The sequence below is a fragment of the Peromyscus eremicus genome, chromosome 2 (genome assembly GCF_949786415.1).
Source record: "Peromyscus eremicus chromosome 2, PerEre_H2_v1, whole genome shotgun sequence".
Taxonomy (NCBI): Eukaryota; Metazoa; Chordata; class Mammalia; order Rodentia; family Cricetidae; genus Peromyscus; species Peromyscus eremicus.
In genome coordinates, this window is record NC_081417.1 from 145,731,664 (window position 1) to 145,753,376 (window position 21,713).

General features: G+C 44.0%; 1 protein-coding gene across 1 annotated transcript in view; it reads right to left on the reverse strand.

The window, feature by feature from the left end:
• Maco1 (macoilin 1) overlaps positions 1–21,713 on the reverse strand; it is a 71,497-nt gene that overhangs the window by 11,048 nt on the left and 38,736 nt on the right. The window contains exon 7 of the mRNA XM_059255170.1: positions 441–599. Coding sequence (XP_059111153.1) covers positions 441–599 — 159 coding nt within the window. The remainder of the gene's footprint in view (positions 1–440; positions 600–21,713) is intronic.

Genomic DNA, 21,713 nt, shown 5'->3' on the forward strand with positions numbered 1-21,713 from the left:
GATTTTCAAATAGTAGCAGAACTCCTTATCAAGGTTACTTACCAACAAAAGCTTAATAACTACTATTAATTAAACTACGTTATTAAAGGAAAGATACTACTAATAAACTCTTGTTGGATTGAATTAAGTGTTGATTTTTTTTGGGGGGTGGGGGGTTTTCGAGACAAGTTTTCTCTGTGTAGCTTTGCACCTTTCCTGGAGCTTGTTCTGTAGACCAGGCTGGCCTTGAACTCACAGAGATCCTCCTGCCTCTGCCTCCCGAGTGCTGGGATTAAAGGCATGTGCCACCGCTGCCCGGTGTAAGTGCAGATTAGATGAGAACACTTAGCATCTCCAGTCAGTGAGTAGGAAAGACTGGACCATGTCTCCCGGCTGGCCTAAGTCTGGACGGCCTCTGCTAACAGGAGACACTGCCCAAGGTCCACACGGCGCACACTTACTTGTTCTGCAGCAGCTCGTTCTCCTGCCGGAGCTGGCCCATCTCTGAGCGGATCCCTCGCTCTGTGCTGGAGAGAGAGCTGATCTGACTGCGCAGCTCCTGCTCCACTTGCCGACTGGCTTGCAGATCAGCCTTTAGCTTCTTGATGTCTTGTTCCAGCCTAGAACAGGGAGAAATAGACATTCATCTGGGAGAGGGCTTGAGGGCTTGTCGAGGGTCCGCACTGGACTAAAATATGCAACATGCTTAGTTCTGTGGCATGACTCCCTTCCCAGGAGAGCTAACGTTTGATTGCCCCATGGCTGACACTGCGAGCCTCTGGGCTGTGTATAAAGGGAGAGAGAGAAACAGAAGAGTTAAACACTAAAGTCCCCTCTCCACTGCTGACTTCCTTGGCAAGTAAAGTCTGCCAAAACAATGAGCTCAGAACCTAGCCACTGGCTTTGCTTTCCACACTCTCCTAGATCAGACTGCACTGCCCCCAGCCCCCAACCCCCAATCGAGGATTAACAGGATCTCCACCCATTTCCAGAAACTGCTAGCCTCCTTGTAACATTCATACTTCTGGTGGCTATGGCAGAAGAGCTCATTAAGGCTCCACAACAGAAGAGACTGTGAGCTAAAACCTACCTTGCCCTGCCATTCCTCACTTCTTGCTCCATCTAGCCATTAATAACACCATTTAGCCGGGCGGTGGTGGTGCACGCCTTTAATCCCAGCACTCGGGAGGCAGAGCCAGGCGGATCTCTGTGAGTTCGAGGCCAGCATGGGCTACCAAGTGAGTTCCAGGAATGGCGCAAAGCTACACGGAGAAACCCTGTCTTGAAAAACAACAACAACAACAAAAAAAAAAACAAAAACAAAACAAAACAAAACAAAATAACACCATTTGAAGTGATGTGACTAGGGTCTACACATAAACAAGCAGTGAAGGAACAAAAGAGTAACATCAAGTCCCTTCTTCACGGGAAGGCTTTATAATTTCAATAGGGGCAAAAAGCAGATCATTAAAGTAATCACTAACACAAGGAAGGCTACAATTACATACATATGGAAGAGAAGAATAGCAACAGCCACTTCTCACTGCTCTCTATAGGTTATAGCAACGTAAACTAATTTAATCAGCAGAACTATGGGCCACCTGCAATGATTATTCCTATTTTCCCCAGATGAAGAAATATAGGTAAGAAAAATCTTGTAGCTCAAGATTCCCAGGCAGTAACCCCAGGATCCATTCTCTTCGCTATGAGGTCAGCCACAGCACAGAGGAGCTATCTGTGCTCTGCAGAGAGGATGGGATGAAATGAGGCCCTGACGGCTGATAGGATTTAGAGAAGCAGGGAAGAAGTGTTCTAAATGGAGTGGGCATGCTCAAAACCTCAGACGTATGAACAGCCACACGTATTTGGAGACACGTACTCAGTTTGGTGCCTGAGGAGGACTAGCTTAGAAACTAGAAACAGCAGGAAAGGGTTAGATGGACCCTGATAGCAGAGCTGAGGGTCAGATCTAGGATGTACACTACATGAGAAGCTCTGAGAAGAGACATTTTTCTACTGAGATGCAAATGTCCAGATGGGCAAACATCAGTTTGCTTTAGTTTTTATGTGCAGAAATCCCAGCCCCAGGTATTAAGGACAACCTGGGGCCTTGCTCACGCTAAGCCACACTCAACCATTGAACTACCACTCCAACCCCTGATAAAAACTCCTTTTGTGCCTCTAATCTAGCATACTAACAGAATCAACATTTCTGGGGGGCAACGGTGATCTCTCTTTGGAACTTTCAGCTCCACAGACTACAAATGCATACATGTTTTATTAAGGACAAAGTTCTCAGGGCCTACTACAGAATCAATACTCACTTGTTCTCCGGCTCCCCCCCCCCATTAGACAACCTACACCAGCCTCAAGCCCCAGTTGCAGGTCCTGTCACCATGATCTCATGCCGGATGAGAGCACGGCCTAGAAACCTCCAATTCCAGCAGCACTGTCTGCTCTCTGGCCAGGGCTTACTCCCCAGGGAAGGGTCACAGGTCCACATCTCACCACACTGTCCCTATCACCAGGGTTATTCCAGTTCAATGTACTCTCAGATCAGCAATGAGAACATAGCCATGCTGTCCCTCATTCACCTGAAGTAACCCAGGGGCTATATTCCAAACAGGTTGATGCGTCAGGTTCATCCATTAAGAAGTCTCACTGAAGGCATGTTAGCTAATTCTTGTGATGCCAGCCTCACAGAGGAAGAACTGCACTTTTCAGAAGGCAAGTTCCTCACTGAAGACAGAGACCATATGGTTGGTTATGGGCTCTGTCACCAGGGTTCTAAGCAGCTCCGCTGCCAACTCCGTGCCCTAGGCAAGGCACACAGCACACAGCCTCTCTAAGTAAGTTTTGTAGTTTCTTGACAAAAGGTACAAGCATAATTCTTTTTTTTTTTTTAAGATTTATTTATTTATTATGTATACAGTGTTCTGTCTGCATGTATCCCTTCAGGCCAGAAGAGGGCACCAGATCTCATTACAGATGGTTGTGAGCCACCATGTGGTTGCTGGGAATTGAACTCAGGACCTTTGGAAGAGCAAGCAGTGCTCTTCACCTCTGAGCCATCTCTCCAGCCCCTGCATAATTCTTGTAAAACATAAAACACAGTGCTTTAAGAAAACGTTTGTTTCAGCCGGGCAGTGGTACACGCCTTTAATCCCAGCACTCAGGAGGCAGAGGTAGGCAGATCTCTGTAAGTTCAAGGCCAGCCTGGGCTACAGATCAAGTTTCAGGACAGCCAAGACTTTCACAAAGAAACCTCGAAAAACCAAAAAACAAACCAACCAAACCAAACCAAAAAAAACCCCGTTTGTTTCCACTTATTTGTTTGGTATGCACGTTTACATGTGTGTCCGTGTGTGGAGGTCAGAGGACCAGTTCTGAGAGATGGAGTCGTGAGGGTTGGCAGCAGTGCCCTTTCCCGCTGAGCCAGCTCCCTGGTCCCCCCAGAGCTTTTTTAGAAGTGAAATTCTATGAATTCTGTTAAAGCCTGACCAGCAGTACTACACAACAAAACAGAAAGTTACAGAAATGTGTTCCCTTTGTTTAGGACAACACAACAAAAAGCACGTCCGAAGTATCACTCGACGTGTGTACTCTTGTGTGTCCGTGTCGTACTGTAGTAGGAAGCCGCTTGCTGTGCTGTTGGGCTCGCTCTCTTATAAGAAACAGGACTAGCCGGGCGGCGGCGGCGGTGAACACCTCAGTCCCCGCACTCTGGAGGCAGAGGCAGACGATCTCTGTGAGTTCGAGGCCAGCCTGGTCTACAGAGTGAGTTCCAGGACAGTCAGGGCTACATAGAGAAGCCCTGTTTTGAAAACCAAACTAAACCAACTAACCAAATCAACAAGCCAGGACTAAAATGCTTCAGGCTTTTTGGAACTACTGTTATCAACTTCATCAACCCTGAATTACTTACTGCTTTTCAAACTGCTGCAGCAAACTGTGAGTTAAAATCAGTGAGTGTCCTGTCAGAGAAATACTGGACTTCAGGATCACAGCCTAATGACATAAGTTACTGTGCTAATAGCAATTCTCAGGAACCTCAAACACTCACAATCCAAACATTTCAAATGCTGACAAAACAAACTTCCATTAGCTAGGGACCAGGCTGAGCTGTACAGCAAGACCTTGGCTCAAAAACACAAGTCAAACTGACCATGAGTTCTGTTCATGGACCTTCTACAGAAAACTTTACACGGTTTAAATCTTAACTGAAATAGGTGGCAAAATCATCTACAATCTCTTAACCTTTTACTGTGAGAATGAAATCCACTCAGCATCAAAAATCTAACAACAAAAAAAAATTCAATGTGTAAATAACCCACACTCCTCTTGTTTGGGCTAAATCACAGAGCTTGTATTTGGTATGCTTTTTCCAATGAGTCTTTTTTCTACTTTTCATACGTGTAGTTACATTTATCACGAAGCGGGGGTTACACATACACAGCTTGCATATCAGATGCACTTTCAACTACTCACAGACATTTTCCTTAAACTATTGCACAGTACTCCACTGTATGGGGTTAGCAGTGGGAAAAGGTACTTACCAGAACCTACACCATGAAAGAAGAGAACCAACTTCTAGAAGTTGTCCTCTGACCTCCACAAACACGTCACATCATATGCATATTCCCTCACATACATACACACGATAAATAAATGAGAAAAAATTCCACTGTATAATGTACTTACACAGCCCCTCCTCCTTCTTTTTAAAAAGAGAGGGTTTCACTATATACTCCTGGCTGGCCTGGAACTCACTACATAGACCAGGATGCCCTTAAAAATCACAGAAATCTGCCTGCCGCTGCCCCCTGAGTGCTGGGATTAATGACATGCACCATCATGCCTGGCTACTCTATTTTCTAAGATATGGCTCAATTGTTATTTCTGCTTAATAGAAGGATGGATGTCGGGGATTTTTAAAAGAACTATGTGAATTAGTAAACTGAACTGAATCAAGCCAGCCAAGTGCTATTTATTAAGCAAACGTGACTAGTTGTCTTCATGGTACACTCAGTACACTCAACTCCCTTGGTGCTGAAGGTCACACTTCCCTGGGAAAATGCACACGTATCATTACTGTATGAAGGAAGAAGCTCTGATTAAACAGTGTTAAGAGTTTGATGCAATGTCTTCAAATGTATTCATAGGACTCTATTCAACTGCCAATCCCTAAATTAGAAGCAAGTGACTAGAGAGAAAACAAGATACAGGTAACAGTTTATAACACCCAAAATAATTCCAGTAAGCAAGGATGAAAGGATGGAGGACAGTAACTCCCCTACCAGCTTGGACTCGCTTGTCTCAGAACTAAGTCTGCTCTACCTTCCTACCAGGAATTCTGAAGAGATGAAGGGAACTCTTCCTAGAAGTGCTACAACATCATCAAGCCTGGCTAGGAAGCAAATGTACTTGCTGCTTGTCCAGCTCCTGTGGGTATGCCCTGTGGAACTGTCACTCTGGACAGATCAGTTCTGTGTACTGTCTAGGTTCTAACCTGTTACTCTCTACGTACGACAACCTGATAGTTACTCCATGGATATTTGGAAGCTCTGAAACACTGACTCATCAGAGCTGGGACCGATCTACAGAAGCATTCCCACAGGTCCCAGGTCAGGATGCAGGGCACCTAAGCTGAGGATTGCTCTCACCTACTCTAATCTCTATCTGTTCCCCTAATCTCATCTATTCCCTAACCCTACCCAAGAAGGCAAGCTCTTATGTAGTTGATAATTAGTTAACTTCAAGAGGAAAAGATGTACCTTTTAATAAGTGGAATCTCCAAACTGACTGAAGGAATGAAATGCAGATGACAGCCTTAGGCAGGCGAGGTAAGGAAAACACCCACACAGTTCCCAAGTGCCAGCCTATTCTTGGAAAGGATACTGTAACACCTGAAAAGGTAGGGAGACCCAGAATCTAAGGTTTGTATTCTCTGGTGATGCCCTGAAAGCCTCAGACTGCTGGAGTTCAAAGGTCTCTAATGGTTCTGTCAATAGCCTCAAGCTTTTACAGAGCACAGGGAGGCCTAAGGCCTGGGGCAGTACCTTGACAAGATGAAGATCTGGGAGCAACAAGCTGATCTTTTCTAAATGGGAATTCACCAAGGGAGGACTAGGTTCTCCGACCACTCTAGGATCATGCATCACCATGTGTCTCTGACCTGGGGTCAGGACCAGACCCTTGATTCTGCCCCTTTCCTCCGGGCTTCAAGACCACACCCTGCTTCTAGTGACACATGAAAGGCCTGTCTGAAAACCAGGTCTAGGTTGTCTAAGTTACACAGACATGTAACTGAGGCAGGTTTCCTTACTGATCTGTTTCCAGACACCTACCTGTAACTGTACTGTGGGAACAGAGAATCCCACCCACTCTTCCAGGCCTCGCTGTGAAAGGAATACAAGTCAAACACACTCCAGCACTGTGTACCTACCCATAGTGCCCTTCGGTGGAGCCTGAACACCTCATGGCCAACGGCAGTGCTCACCGCTTTACACTGGGCTTCGGCCATTCTGGTGTTGAATCTGCTCCTGTGCACCTCTCTCGCTCTCTCTCCTTCTCTCTTCCTCCCTCCCTCCCTCCCTTCCTTCTTTCTCTTTCTTTCTTTCTTTCCTTCTTTTTTTTTTTTTTTTTTTTTTTGGTTACATTCTTCGAAGCCTGGAACTGACCATGCTAAAACATCATGCCACTAGTCCTCACACCGGACCCCTATCCCTCAGTGTCCCTACTCGATACTCAGGGCCAGTGTTCAGTTTCTGGAAGTAACACATCCACGCCTGATGGCCAGATTTCCAGTGCAGCTTTAGGAGGTAGGGTAAATGTGTGTGCCTGTGAAGAAGGCAGGCGCACAGGACAAGAACTGATGGAGAACCTCCCCCAGGTAGGCACTGATTCCATCAGCAGTCCCTGTGTGCTTTCACTGAAGACGACTTGTTGTAGGTAAGTCACAGCTTTAACCTGGGAAGAAATACAGTGATCCTCCACACCGGCTCCCACTCCCCTTCCCGTCCCTGGCACTGATGGCACAAGCAGCAGGGGTCAGTCAGGGTAAAGTGCATGCCATGCACGTGGTAGATACGCCCCTCCTCATGTGAGGCCTCCACTGACTGGAAGCTGCTCGATACAGTCTATCAAGCACACTTAGCAAATAAGCAAAGTGAGGCTGCCTTGTACCTCACTATAGGACAACAATTGCTTACCAGGCACAAATGTCCAAATATAAACAACATCTGGATGACCTATTACTAGGTGAAACTGTTACAAAGTATACTATGTATCTGCTGCATCGCTGCCAAACACAAATGGCAAGCTCATTAATTTCCCTTAAAGAATAGAGAGGGCACTCAGATCTCTCTCGTGAGTTTGAGGCCAGCCTGATCTACAGAGTGAGTTCCAGGACAGCCAGAGCTACACAGAGAAACCCTGTCTCAAAAGACCAAAACAAACAAACAAAAAGCAACAACAAAAACACAAATCACAAAAAGCCCCAAAACTAGCATCTTAAAGGAATATGATTAAACTTGACAGTTTATATGAAAAATCTTTCAAATGGACTAGCAAGATGACTCTAGGGACAAAGGCGCTTGCTGCCTGGCCTGATGACTTGATTTTGATTCCCAGACCCCAGACAGTACCAAGCAGGGAACCAACTCCTGCAAGTACCTCGACCTCAACACGTGCACGGGCAAACATACAGCAGAACATTTAAAATGCTGTATTTGTCGATGCAGCAACTGGAGATACACACAAATTTATATGAAAGCATGCTTTCTGGGGTAAGGAAGAAAAAATCAGCATTTGGATATTCAGCAAAATATCTGACTGACATTAAAAATACCACTTAAAAGAATCACTGGAGGGGTTGGAGATTTAGCTCAGTGGTAGAGTGCTTGCCTAGCAAGCGCAAGGCCCTGGGTTCGGTCCTCAGCTCTGGGAAAAAAAAAAAAAATCACTGGAGTCTATTCAATGACAGTAAATGAATAATTGATAATACAGTCAGTGAAATGGAAGATATATATATATATGTGCATATATATATACATACACATACATACACATATATACATACACATCTACCCATAAACATGGGAATATATGGGATATTGTAGAATGAGTTCCATTTTATAAATAGTATACATACAAGAGAAAAATGCTGAGATATCTGAGATGTATCTATTAAATGGTGATTATCTCTTCTTCATCAAGATTGGACAAAATGTTAAACATCTCCACAGATGCTCCCTGTTACTCTGAGATCTGCCCAAGGTCCCAGCAAGTTTTTGGATAAATTGAACGCATTAGGAACAACAAACTCTTAAACTTTTAAAGTCACTCCAAAGAAGAGCAATTTCTTTCTGAAATAGAGAATGCCTCAGTTCCCAAATTGCACAGACCACCTGTCACTCATCAGTCCCTCTCTAAACCTAGCAGCCCTCCTCTATCAGGGGTGACACTCCACTGCACATGTCACAGGACACTGTGGAGGGTTCAGATCTCGGAGCAGCATGAGTCCCTGAATAACCAGAGCCACATCCTAAGTTATGCTGACCTTATGCTCTCAGACGAAAGAAGCCACCAGCTCTGGTCATGGTGGCCTAAGCAACTCTTGAGGCTGCAGGGCTTGAGGAAGGCCAGAAAGCCTCAAGCTACATGGTTGAAAGCTCACTTGGTTGTGGGATTCAACGGCAAAGGGTGACTGTCTTGGGGGCGGGGGCACTGTCACCCTGTGCAGAAAACTGGAGAGGAGAAAGCAATAGGGTCCCTTCTAGACATGGCAGTGTTCACAGATTTATTAGCTCCACCCTCATAGAAAAGCCATCTGAGAGTCACGACCGATCAGCAGGACCAGGGAGGAGGGACTAAAACAAGCCCAGTAAGGAATGGACGGCAGTGGAGGCTAGGACGGCCGAGCCCATCGGCCTCGCTACCATCTTTTGTTTAGCCCTCCTCCCAAGATATTAAAAATGGTTTTGCTTTTGGTTTTGGTTTCTTCGAAACAGGGTTTCTCCGTGTAGTTTTGGTGCCTGTCCTGGAACTCACTCTGTAGACCAGGCTGGCCTCGAACTCAAGAGATCCACTTGCCTCTGCCTCCCGAGTGCTGGGATTAAAGGTGTGCGCCACCATAACTGGCAAAATGTTCTATTTCTGGCATCTCCTCAAAATATCGTAAGCTTGGCAACCCTGACTTTTAATCTCCAGTGACAACTACTGGCCATCACATTGAGAGTTTATGTCCCCATGCCCCCGGCACAGGACAGTCTTGAATACAGATGCTGACAGCACAGACCCCAGGACCCACCTCGCCAGCTGCACTCATCCCTGGGTCTGTCTTGCCCCCAAAGGCCTCTGAATTTGCACTGCTTGCTTTAGAACCTGCTGTGTGCAGAGGCAAAGGTCCTTTATAGTTCATTACTTCATGTTTCTGACTTGGATCTGCTAGAACAGTAACTAGCAAGATGAAATGGCCTTGTGATGGAGGAAAATTGGCATTCTTCCTTTATAAAAAGAAATTAGGGGCTAGAGAGGTGGCTCAGTAGTTAAGACAATCTGCTGCTATGCAAAGGACCCAGGTTTGATTTTGGATTCCGGGCACTTACATGACATTGTCGTTTGAGGGTGGTAGGCACACATGTGGTGCCCAGTCACACTTGCAGGCAAAAACACCCACACACATAAAATAAACTTGTTTTAATCCTAAGAGCCCCAGATGGCAAAGGAAAAGAAGGATCTAAGGGCTCCCAGGAGATTTGTAAAAACTAATGTAAACCCACACTGACAGGCAAAGCACCCAAAAAATCAATTTCTAACTGACAGTATGAAGAATATTTCAAGAATGTGGTTCCTCTTCTTCCAGGTTACCAGCCTTAAGAGAGCCCACTGCACTCCCTTGGCTGGAAACCTCAGTTCTAGGGGCTCTGATTCCATGAGAGAGAAGCTTTTCTGAGCCTCGGAATCCCTTCTCAACTGCAGTGAGGACATTTTCTGTCCACCTAGAGACTACAGCTTTGACAGGGTAAACTCTCAGAATCTATCACTCCTAGCTTCTTATTTGAATACCTACCAGGTACAGGCTACTCTATTATTTATCTATCCAAAATAACCACATTCCTGTTGGACCACTCAGATGTGGAAACATTACATAAACTGCACGTTTAGATTCATTTGTGCCTAGTCTCTAATATGCTACATGGTGCTCAAGTCACATAGTAGCCCCACTTGAAGTATAAATATGTTTCTACTACAACGATTATATTTGAGACTAGTTTTAAAATTCCTTCAATGCTTAAAATAAGCACAACCTGTCTTGTGAATTAATATAAACAAGACTAACCAAGTAGAACTACAGAAGCCTAAAATAGTATGGATATAGCAGAAAATGGAAGTCAACTAGGTCCGCCAAAGCATACTTGCTCAGACATAGTGCCAGGAAATATAAATTAAGTATGTTTCCAAAGAGACAAAAAAAACAAACCACTCAACTTTTAAAAATAGACTTATGAATCTGTTTATTTTTTTCCACTTAGTACTTTCCAAATAATCTAGTAGTCAGTTTCTCTCACACATTTAATCTAATATGGACAGCACCTCTAAGTGTCTGGCTTTCACAGTCCTCATTCTAAAATTTCACACACTTTCATCTCTTACCTAGGAAAGATGCCATTTGAAAAAGCCTAATGCACCCCACTGAAACAGAAAGGCCTGTTATCGTAGGGTCAGCAGGTCAGTCTTCAGCAGCACAGGTGTGCTACCTGCACATCTCTTCCCCAGAACCAGATTTTCTTCCACCCACTATTGCTGACACTCAAGCAAAGAGCATTCGCAAATGGAGGCTCTCCTTTCTGTGCTGGAGGTAATGTCCCCATCTTAGATGCTTCCTGGGAGAGAAGGAAGGACAGAAATGTGGAATCTGAGTTCCTGCCAGGAGCCACAAAGGCAGAGCCTGGTCCTGGGCTGACAGAGCCAGGTCCAGGAGGACAAAGAAGGAAGACAAAGCCGATTTCTCCCTCTTCTTGCTGAGAGGTGGCTTGTGCCAAAATCCCTTGGCCCTGGACACAGCTAGCTAACAGCTGAAGCGAATGGCAGGCTGGACAGCAATCTCCCAGAAGATTCTTTCCTGGTCCTCTCTGTAACTCTCCCGGTTCCTTTCACCTCCTGTAAAGTCTCTAGAAAATGTAGGGACAGATGCCCAAATGTAAAATTTCTAGATTCCAACCAAAGGGCATGACAGTGGAAAGCTTTTCTTTTCTTTTTCCCTTTCTTTGTTTTTGTTTGTTTGTTTTGTTTTGAGACAGGGTTTCTGTGTAGCCCTGGCTGTCCTGGAACTCACTCTGTAGACCAGGCTGGCCTCAAAGTCAGAGATCCATCTCTGCCTCCTGAATGCTGAGATTAAAGGTGTGGGGTATTAAGTAAAATTGTTACCAAAAAAAAAAAAAAAAAAAAAAAAAAGAAGCCGGGCGTTGGTGGCGCGCACGCCTTTAATCCCAGCACTCGGGAGGCAGAGACAGGCAGATCTCTGTGAGTTCGAGGCCAGCCTGGGCTACCAAGTGAGTTCCAGGAAAAGGTGCAAAGCTACACAGAGAAACCCTGTCTCGAAAAACCAAAAAAAAAAAAAAAAAAAAAAATTAACGACTTCCTTAAAAGCAACAAGGTCTAGTCTGAGGTAAAATCTAGGTTTCCTAACATCAGAGGCTTGGAGGAGCCACAGATGTAGCTCAGTTAGTTGCTCAGCATGCAGGAAACCTTCGGTTCCTGGAAATAGGGCATGGTAGCATGCTGTGGGATGGTCTGTATGTCAAATGCTCTGATTGGTCAATAAATAAAACACTGATTGGCCAGTGGCCAGGCAGGAAGTATAGGCGGGACTAACAGAGAGGAGAATTGAGAGAACAGGAAGGTGGGAGGAGTCACTGCCAGCCGCTGCCATGACGAGCAGCATGTAAAGATGCCGGTAAGCCACGAGCCACGAGGCAAGGTATAGATTTATGGAAATGGATTAATTTAAGCTATAAGGACAGTTATTAGCAAGAAGCCTGCCACAGCCATATAGTTTGTAAGCAATATAAGTCTCTGTGTTTACTTGGTTGGGTCTGAGTGGCTGTGGGACTGGCGTGTGACAGAGATTTGTCCTGACTGTGGGCAAGGCAGGAAAACTCTAGCTACAGTAGCATATGCCTGTAATCACAACACTGTGCTTATCGGGAGTTCAAAATCACCCCCAGTTATAGCCTGAGCTACATAAAAACTAACTAAAATTTTAAAAAAAGCAAAGCCTTGAGTTGTGTTATCATCAATTAGGAGACTACAGTTCTCAAGTGCCTCCTCTCTGCCAACCACCCCACACTGTGACTGACAAGAGCAAAGGAAGCTCTGTCCTCCCTGACCTTACATTTTACTATGAGCATTAGGATGCTGCAAAACAGGGATTCTCAATCTGTGGGTTGCCACCCTTTTGGAGGTTAACAATCCATTCATGGGGGTCTTGTAAGACCACTGGAAAACAGATATTTATATTACGATTCTTTTTTTTTTTTTTTTTTTTTTTTTTTTTGGTTTTTCGAGACAGGGTTTCTCTTTGCGCCTTTCCTGGGACTCACTTGGTAGCCCAGGCTGGCCTCGAACTCACAGAGATCCGCCTGGCTCTGCCTCCCGAGTACTGGGATTAAAGGCGTGCGCCACTACCGCCCGGCTATATTACAATTCTTAACAGTAGCAAAATTACTGTTATGAAGTAGCAAGGAAAATAATTTTATGGTTGGGGGTCACCACAACATGAGGACCTGTAGTAAAGGGCCACAGCTGTAAAGGGTAAACTATACAGAAAATCACAATGCAGGAGGTATCCCTACAAACTACAACTGACCTCTGGTATGATGCAAGTATTTTCTGGGTACCTGAGCATTGTGGGATATTTGATCTTGCTATGAAACTCCAAGAATGTCTTAATAAAATTAACCTTGGATCAGGGGGAAGAGCCAGCGACTAGCTGTCAAGAAATAGCCATAGAGTATGGAGGACCCAGCAATATGGACAGACAAAGGAAGAAGTAGGGAAAGACTTAAAGATTCATGTCTTTTTTGGTTTGGGACAGTTAGGAAAGACTCTTTCTCTTGCAGGGTCTCTGGCTGAAAAGGAAGGTCAGCTGGTTGCTTCTTGGCTTCTCTGATGTAGCAGGTAGATAGAACAACTTAGATAAAAACAACATTTGGAGCTGGGTGCTGGTGAGACAGAAATCCTGCCAGCCCATGGTCTGGGTGGCAGGGTGCTGACTGCGGGCCGTGGGGTGCAGACGGTAGTTAAAATATCAGTATCTGCAGGTGTGGCTGCTAAGCAGCTAGAAAAACACCACCTGAGAAACACACCAGGCTTCTACCATTTAGTTACCTTTCCTCACTAACTACTGGGTCCATATAGTACTTCGTAGGACTCTTCTAGCCTCTCCTTGGGGGAAGAGTGCAGTGGTTACTAAAAGGTCCGTCCCCCCACCCAGCCCCCCCAGAAGGCATGCAGCACTAGTTAAACTGCTGGTTCAGATCATCTGTGCCTAGTATCTAAGACGGGCACAGTTGCTGGCCTCCTCCCACACAAAATAAGGAATCCTCTAGAAGCCAGAGATCACATGGAACCCTGGTACCTAGAAGACAAAGCTAAACTCAAAATTGTGGAGATCAGTCAAATCACACTGAGTGATTGATTTTCTACCACCAAGTTCTAGTTAGAAGTATGTTTTTTTTGATTTTGACATTTTCATTCCTTTTTATTTAATTTTATGTGTATAAGTGTTTTGTCTCCGTGTATGTATGTGTGCCACATCTGTGCCTAGCGCCCATGGGAGTCAAAGGAACGTGCAGGATCCTCTGGAACTGGAGTTACAGATGGTTATGAGCATTGAGAACCATACCCGGGCCCTCTGCATGAGCAACAGGTGCTCCTAGCCTCTGAGCCATCTCTCCAGACCCAACACTCCTTTTTTAAAATTTATTTATTGTTATTTTATGCATTGGTGTTTTGCCATGTGTGTCCGGTTCCCTGGAACTGGAATTACAAACAGTTGTGAGCTGCCATGTGGTTGCTGGGAACTGAACCCAGGTCCTCTGGAAAAGCAGTTGGTGGTCTTAACCACTGAGCCATCTCTCCAGCCCCACGCAATCCTCTTTTTTTTTTTTTTTTTTTTGGTTTTTCGAGACAGGGTTTCTCTGTGTAGCTTTGCGCCTTTCCTGGAACTCACTTGGTAGACCAGGCTGGCCTCGAACTCACAGAGATCCTCCTGGCTCTGCCTCCCGAGTGCTGGGATTAAAGGCGTGCGCCACCACCGCCCGGCGCAATCCTCTTTTTAAGAGAAACCTAAAGTCCTAAAATGCACTACAAAGTTGGTGTAGACTACAAAGAAGGACAATGACTGCAAGTTCATTTCAACTCCATGTCAGTGAACTCGGTCACCAACGAGCTAGAGCAGTACCAAGTCTCTTTACAACTGTGGTGCCTGATTTATGTGCTATAAAAATGTGTCCTGCAACCTAATCCTTTCATCGAAACTGACTCTTGAATCTGAGTGTAAGCTACACACTCCTTAGTGTAAATAAATAAATGGAAACTTCTGGAAGTGTTTCTCTATACTCCTTTCCCTCTGAGGCAGAACATCTTTTGTTTAAAGACTTGGGGGAAAATCCTAAGACCTGTTTTCTCCATTCTCCTTCCCTGGATCTCAGGTCAACAAATAAACAGAATTAATTACAGGAGCAAACTAAGTTTTTGTTTGTTTGTTTGTTTTTTTGTTTTTTCGAGACAGGGTTTCTCTGTGTAGCTTTGGAGCCTGTCCTGGAACTCACTCTGTAGACCAGGCTGGCCTCGAACTCACAGAGATCTGCCTGTCTCTGCCTCCTGAGTGCTGGGATTAAAGGCGTTCGCCACCACTGCTGGGCTGCAAACTAAGTTTTAAATAATTACATTTTGCTGAACCTAAAAGAACCCCTTTAATTTAGAAAGTAATAGAGGAAGAAGTCGTCAGTGGGTTAGTGTTACCTGGATTTCTGTTTTCCGTACTTCTAAAGGCTTTCTCCTTCTAAATCTTCCAAGTCCCCAGGACCTGCCCTCTCAGCAATGCTCACACTTGGGACTGCAGCCTCCTCAGCAGAGGAGCAAGCAAGGATGCCCTCCGCTCCACAGGTAAGCCTCAGTTCTCTCTCCATCTTCTTCCAAGTCAAAGCACTTAGGCTTGCTGCTGTCAAGCTAGGCCTAGTCAAGAAATAAGGGTAGATCTATGCAGATAGCTCTAGGCTATCAGCAGGCCTCTCACTAGAGCTGACTTTCAGGGACCACATAAACTTAAGGGCACAAGCAACTGGCCCCCTTCTACTAACATTACTATTAGTAGCAGCTTAAGTTTTCATAAAAAGTAAGAATTTTTAGGACATCCAGGATAGGAAAGTAACAAATTCTGAAGTTTTAAAACATCTAATTCTGGTGCCAATCTCTGAGGCAGTGGCAGGTGTATTTGAATTTTAAAAACACAAAACAAATTAAGAAGAAAAATAAAACAGGTCAACCAACATTTTTCGAGGATCCTAGAAGTCCAGAAACTTCAGGCTGGCCCTGGCAACAGTCTTCATCTCCAGGGCTCATTTACTGCAATGATAAGGACAGGGTCGGGCAGGCCAGTGTACATGCCTCTCAGATCTTTTCTTTCCTTTTTTTATGCATTTTTTTAATGGATACAGTGTTCTGCCTACATGCCAGAAAAGGGCACTAGATCTCATTACAGATGGTTGTGAGCCACCATGTGGTTTCTGGGAATTGAACTCAAGACCTCTGGAAGAGTAGCCAGTGCTCTTAACCGCTGAGCCATCTCTCCAGGACCCCTCTCAGATCTTTCCTATAGGTAACAGGTAACAAAATAACCATTCAAAATTTCATATGGTTCTGTTAAATACTATTCTGTCAATCATAGCATCTGGCTACTCTTTTTTTCTTTTTTTGTTTGTTTTTTGAGATAGGGTTTTTCTGTGTAGTCCTGGCTGACCTGGAACTCACAGAGATCCGCCTGCTTCTCTCTGCCTCCCGAGTGCTGGGATTAAGGGCATATGCCACTACTGCCCGGCAGGATACTTATTTCTTAATGACTCTATACCATACATAATTCAACTACTTCCGCAAATTTATGTCACATTAAAAATAGTATTTTTCAAATGTGTCTCCTAGCTAGGTGAGGTGGCACATGCCTTTAATCCCAGCACTCCAGAGGCAGAGGCAGGTGGATCCGAGTTCGAGGCCAACTTGGTCTATAGGGCGAGTTCCAGGACAGCCAGGACTATAGAGAGAAACTCTCTCGGAAAAAAAAAAAACAAAGTTGTCTATTTTTGATGCATAGAAGGCAGTGGGACAGAAATATCCTGAAAAGAGATTTTTGTTTCAGCCTCTCTACAGAATGTAGAGCAATTTACATTTTGTTTTGAGGGCTCTCCTTAGCCACCAGGGAACTAAAACAAGTAACACTCACCAACAAGAACCCTCAGTCTTGGAGTGTACTTGAGAAGAAACTCCAGGCCAAATGCAAAGGACACTGCTGCCCCTCCCAGGCCAGCACAGTTCAGGTGTCACAGCCTGACCTGCTGGATCTCAGACAGGAACCTCTGACAACCACAGACCTACAATAGACTATTTTATTCACCAGGAAAATGGGGATGAGGATAAGTAGAGAAAGGGATTTTGATGTAATTTAAGTGAAAAACAGGAGAGCATAAAAACTACATATTCTAAAGAAATGAGGAAAGCAAGAACTTCAAAGCTAAACTATATTAAAAAAATGTCTGGGGTTAAGAATACAGCTCACCAACCGAGTCCTTGCCTAGCATAAGCACGGGCTTGCATCTAACCCCAGGACGGGGGTTGGATGCGAGATGTGCTCTACAAAAGAGCAACTATCAGGGAGGGCTGCAGAGATGGGTCAGCAGTTAAGCATGCTCACTGCTCTTTCAAAGGATCCAAGTTCAGTTCCAAGATCAGGCAGCTCACAACCACCTGTATAAAACTCTAGTGCCAGAGGTTCTAATACCCACACATGTGACACACATAAAGAAAAAAAAAATTAAGAAAAGAAAACCAACAAAAAACTCTAAAAGAAAAAAAAAGGACTGTCAAAAGTATAAAACAACAAACTAGGTGTCATAGCACATATCTTTAAACCAGTACAGCACAGGCCGAGAGGCAGAGAAATAGAGGGGTAGAGAGACAGACTGATCTCTGTGAGTTTGAGGCTAGCCTGATCTACTGAGGGACTTCCATGCAAGCCAGAGCTACACAGTGAGACTCTGTTTAAAAAACAAACACACAGGGGGCTGGAGAGATGGCTTAGTGGTTAAGAGCACCGACTGCTCTTCCAGAGGTCCTGAGTTCAATTCCCAGCAACCACATGGTGGCTCACAACCATCTGTAATGAGATCTGGTGCCCTCTTCTGGCCTGCAGGGACACATGCAGGCAGAATACTGTATACATAATAAATAAAAAAAAAAAAATAAATCTTTAAAAAAAAAAAAAAAAAAAAAAAAAAAAAAAAAAAAAAAAAAACAAACACACAAATAAAATCATTGGGCCGGAGAGATGGCTCAGCAGTTAAAAGCACTTGTGCTTACAGAAGACATGGGTTTGATGCTCAACACCTATATGGTGGCTCACAAGCATCTCCAACTCCAGTTCCAGGTGATCCAATGCCCTCCTGTTCTGACCTTCTCGGACACCAGCCATGCATGCACTTGGTGCACAGACATACATACAGGCAAATCATTCATACGCATAAAAATAAAACAAACAGCTGGGCGGTGGTGGCGCATACCTTTAATCCCAACACTCGGGAGGCAGAGGCAGGCGGATCTCTGTGAGTTCGAGGCCAGCCTGGTCTACAGAGTGAGTTCCAGGAAAGGTGCAAAGCTACACAGAGAAACCCTGTCTTGAAAAACCAAAATAATAATAATAAAACAAATTTTAAAAGAAGAAAGGGAAGAGTGTTGGAGAGATGACTTGTCAGGTAAAGGCTAAGGCTTGCAGCAAGTGAGGAGGGGGACACTTCAGACAGAAAACACCTGCAACAGAGAGTTCATAAAAGTCTGTTAGCTAGCCAGGTATGGCAGCGAGTCCCTGCAATTTCAGTATTTTGAAGTTGAAGAAGATTTCACATTCAAAGGTGGCCTGGGCTATAAAGTGAGATTCAAATACAAAAAAAGATTCAAATATACAAAAGTTCCTAAAACCTAACAGTAAGAAAACAACCTGATTAAATACTGGGAGTAATTTTTAAAACACCTTATCAAAGATAGTATAAAGTGCAAATGAACTATAAAAAGATACACTCCATCATATGGCCCTTAATCACTGTGGCTTCAATCCTATTGCAAAACCTAGAAGCAATAACTATTTTGCAGTAGACAAAGGACCACGGGAAACAGTAGTACATCTACCCACACACAAGTGACCAAGACAGAGGAATCTTAGATGTATTTCTAGGTGAAACTTTATGGCATAGCCAGTAGGGACGCCAGAGCTTAACAGGGTTTAGTGGCACATGAGGAGTGAGTAGGATTTTGAACACAAACTCCTTGTGTGATACTCTAACGGTGGATACCTGTTAGAAATGTGTGTCTAGTCCACCAAGAATAAATGCACGTCAACCCCAATCCCTAGCATGACAGTAATGTGTCAATACAAGTTGTCAGTTGTAACAGAGGGTGGGCATGTGTTAGGAAATCTCTGTACCTCCTGCTCAATTTTTCTATGAACTTAAAAACTGATCTAGAAAACTAAAATCTTTTAAAAAAATTCACAAATACTGACCACAAAATTATAATTAGCTGATGAGAAGAAAACACAAAAAAATTTTTCAGGGACTTGTGTCATGGTAGTGGGGGTATTTTCCTCTTTTTTTTGGGGGGGAGTAGGTTTTGAGACAGGGTCTCACTATATAGTGCTAGCTGTCTGTCCTGGAACTCACAGAGATCCACCTGTTTCTGCCTCCCAAGTGCTGGCTTCCTTTTTATTTTTAAAAAGATGTTTTTTCAGCTGGGCAGTGATGGTGCATGCCTTTAGTCCCAGCACTCGAGAGGCAGAGGCAGGCAGAACTCTGTTAGTTCGAGGCCAGCCTGGGCTACAGAGTGAGTTCCAGAACAGGCTCCAAAGCTACACAGAGAAACCCGGTCTCAAAAAACCAAAAAAAAAAAAACCCAAAAACCAAAACAAAACAAAAGGATGTTCTTTCTTATTTATAGTGTGTATGTATCTGTTAGTCTATCTACAAACACATACACACGGTCATGTGTATGTGGATACCTACTGGATCCCAGGAGCTCGAGTCACAGACAGTTCTAAGTTGGATACTGGAAACTGAACCCTGATGCTATGGAACAACAGAAAGAGATCTAACTGGAGAGCCACCAGTCCAGCCCAGCTCCTTTTACTAAGCCATTTCTACAGGAATTCTCTTGCAGCACTAGAAAGACTAACATGTCTTTAACCTGGCTGCTGTGGAATAATCCTCTTGTACACTGTAAAGATTTGTCACTTGAATTGGTTTAATAAAAATCTAGCAAGCCAGTAGCTGAGCAGGAAGTTATGTGGGAAAGCCAAACTGAATGATGGGAAGGAGGGCGGAGTCAGGAGTCGCCATCCAGAAGCAAAGGAAGCAAGATAAGAATGCCAAACTGAGAAAAGGTACCAAGCCACGATGTGGCTAAACATAGATAAGAATCATGGGTTAATTTAAGTGTCAGAGCTAGTTAGTAATAAGCCTGAACTACTGGCTGAGCATTTATAAGTAATATTACGCCTCTGAGTGGTTATTGGGTAACTGACAGGCAGGAGAGATCAGGTGCTGAGAACTAACAAGCCTGCTGAGTTACAATTTCCCTGCACAACCTGGGCTGAAATAACTGGCCTTGCTGCTTTCTGGTTTGGCTCAGATTTTTGCCACATGAGGAATAAAAACACTTTGGCTTCTAACATTTTAAGTTTTTGTTTGTTTGTTTGTTTTTTGTTTTTTTTTTTAAATATCCTGAGTTAAAAATTCACAAAATTGCCAGGAGTGGCGCAGGCAGAGGCAAAGGAGAACTGTGAATTCAAGGCCAATCTGGTCTACATAGCAAGCTCCAGGATAACCAGGACTACACAGAGAAACCCTGTCTAAAAAACAAACACACAAAGAACAAAACAATTCACAAAATCAAACTATTACAGGGTCCTTTAGCAACATATGTATTTCTCAAACCAAAAGAAGACTTTGGACTGGTCTTGGCAAGTTCCCTAAGTTTTCTGGAAAGAGCCTATTTATTTATTTATTGTTACCAAATTTCCAGCCTCCTCCAAGTTCCCCTAGACTCCTTTACATAGCAATCTACCCAGCACCTATTCTGCATCTCCTACCTAGCACAATACCTGCTTTCTACTCAGCATCACCTAAGAGGCCTTCTTCATTCACTCAGTTCCTTGTTTCCATGTTACTCTCTTTGCCAACATACATCCATTCACTAAGACCCTTCTTTTTTTTTTTTTTTTTAAGATTTATTTATTATGTATACAGTGTTCTGCCTGCATGTATGTCTGTACACCAGAAGAGGGCTCCAGAACTCAATATAAATGGTTGTGAGCCACCATATAGTTGCTGGGAATTGAACTGAAGACCTCTGGAAGAGCAGCCAATGCTCTTAACCTCTGAGCCATCTCTCCAGCCCCAAGAACCTTCTTTTTATAAAGACATAAAAATGAAATTCATATTAAAAAGAAAGAGCAAGCAAGTCAACACACTTTTCTGAACAGGGTCAAAAGGTGAATATTTGTGGCTTTGTAGCTAGAGTCTCCAACAAGTGAGCTATGCTCCAACAAAACATACACATACAAGAAGAGCAGTGTGAGACTAGAGATGACTCAGTGGGGAAAAGAGTATCCTGTTCTTATGCAGATTGCAGCTCCCAACATCCATGGTGGGTGGCTCACAACTGACTATAATTCCAGTTCCAAGGAATCTAATACTCTCTTCCCACTTCCCTCAGCACTGCACTCAAATGCAGGAAACCACACACACACACACACACACACACACACACACACACACACACAATTAAGAAATTAAAAATAATCTTGGCATAGTAGCACACAAATTTAATCCAAGAACTCAGGAAGCAGAGGTAGGCTGATTTTTGTGAATTTGATGCTACCGGGTCGACATTGTGAGTTGGCCATGTTGATAAAATAAGACTTTGTCTCTAATAAATAAACAATACATAACAGTTTAAAAACTAAAACTAGCCAGGTGATGGTGGCGCACGCCTTTAATCCCAGCACTCAGAAGGCAGAGCCAGGCAAACTCTATGAGTTTGAGGCCAGCCTGGTCTGCAGAGCAAGATCCAGGACAGCCACCACAACTACACAGAGAAACCCTGTCTCGAAAAACCAAAAAAAGAAAAAAAAAACAAACACCAAACTAAAAATAAAATCTTAAAAAACAAACAAACAGCAAAATTGGCACTGGGCAAGATCTGTCCTGTGTGTAGCTGTCTACTAAGGAATACAGCATCCTAGAGCGCACTCACAGAGCTAGTGAAGCTTGAGAAAAGACCTACTGGCACATTGGCCCTGCACAGTGTTGGTCAGTCTTATCTAAAGAGCCACTCCCACAAAGTGTCTTGGAAAGTTGTGAACCACTAATTAACACCCCTCAATAAATTATTAAATTCATTCTTCAAAA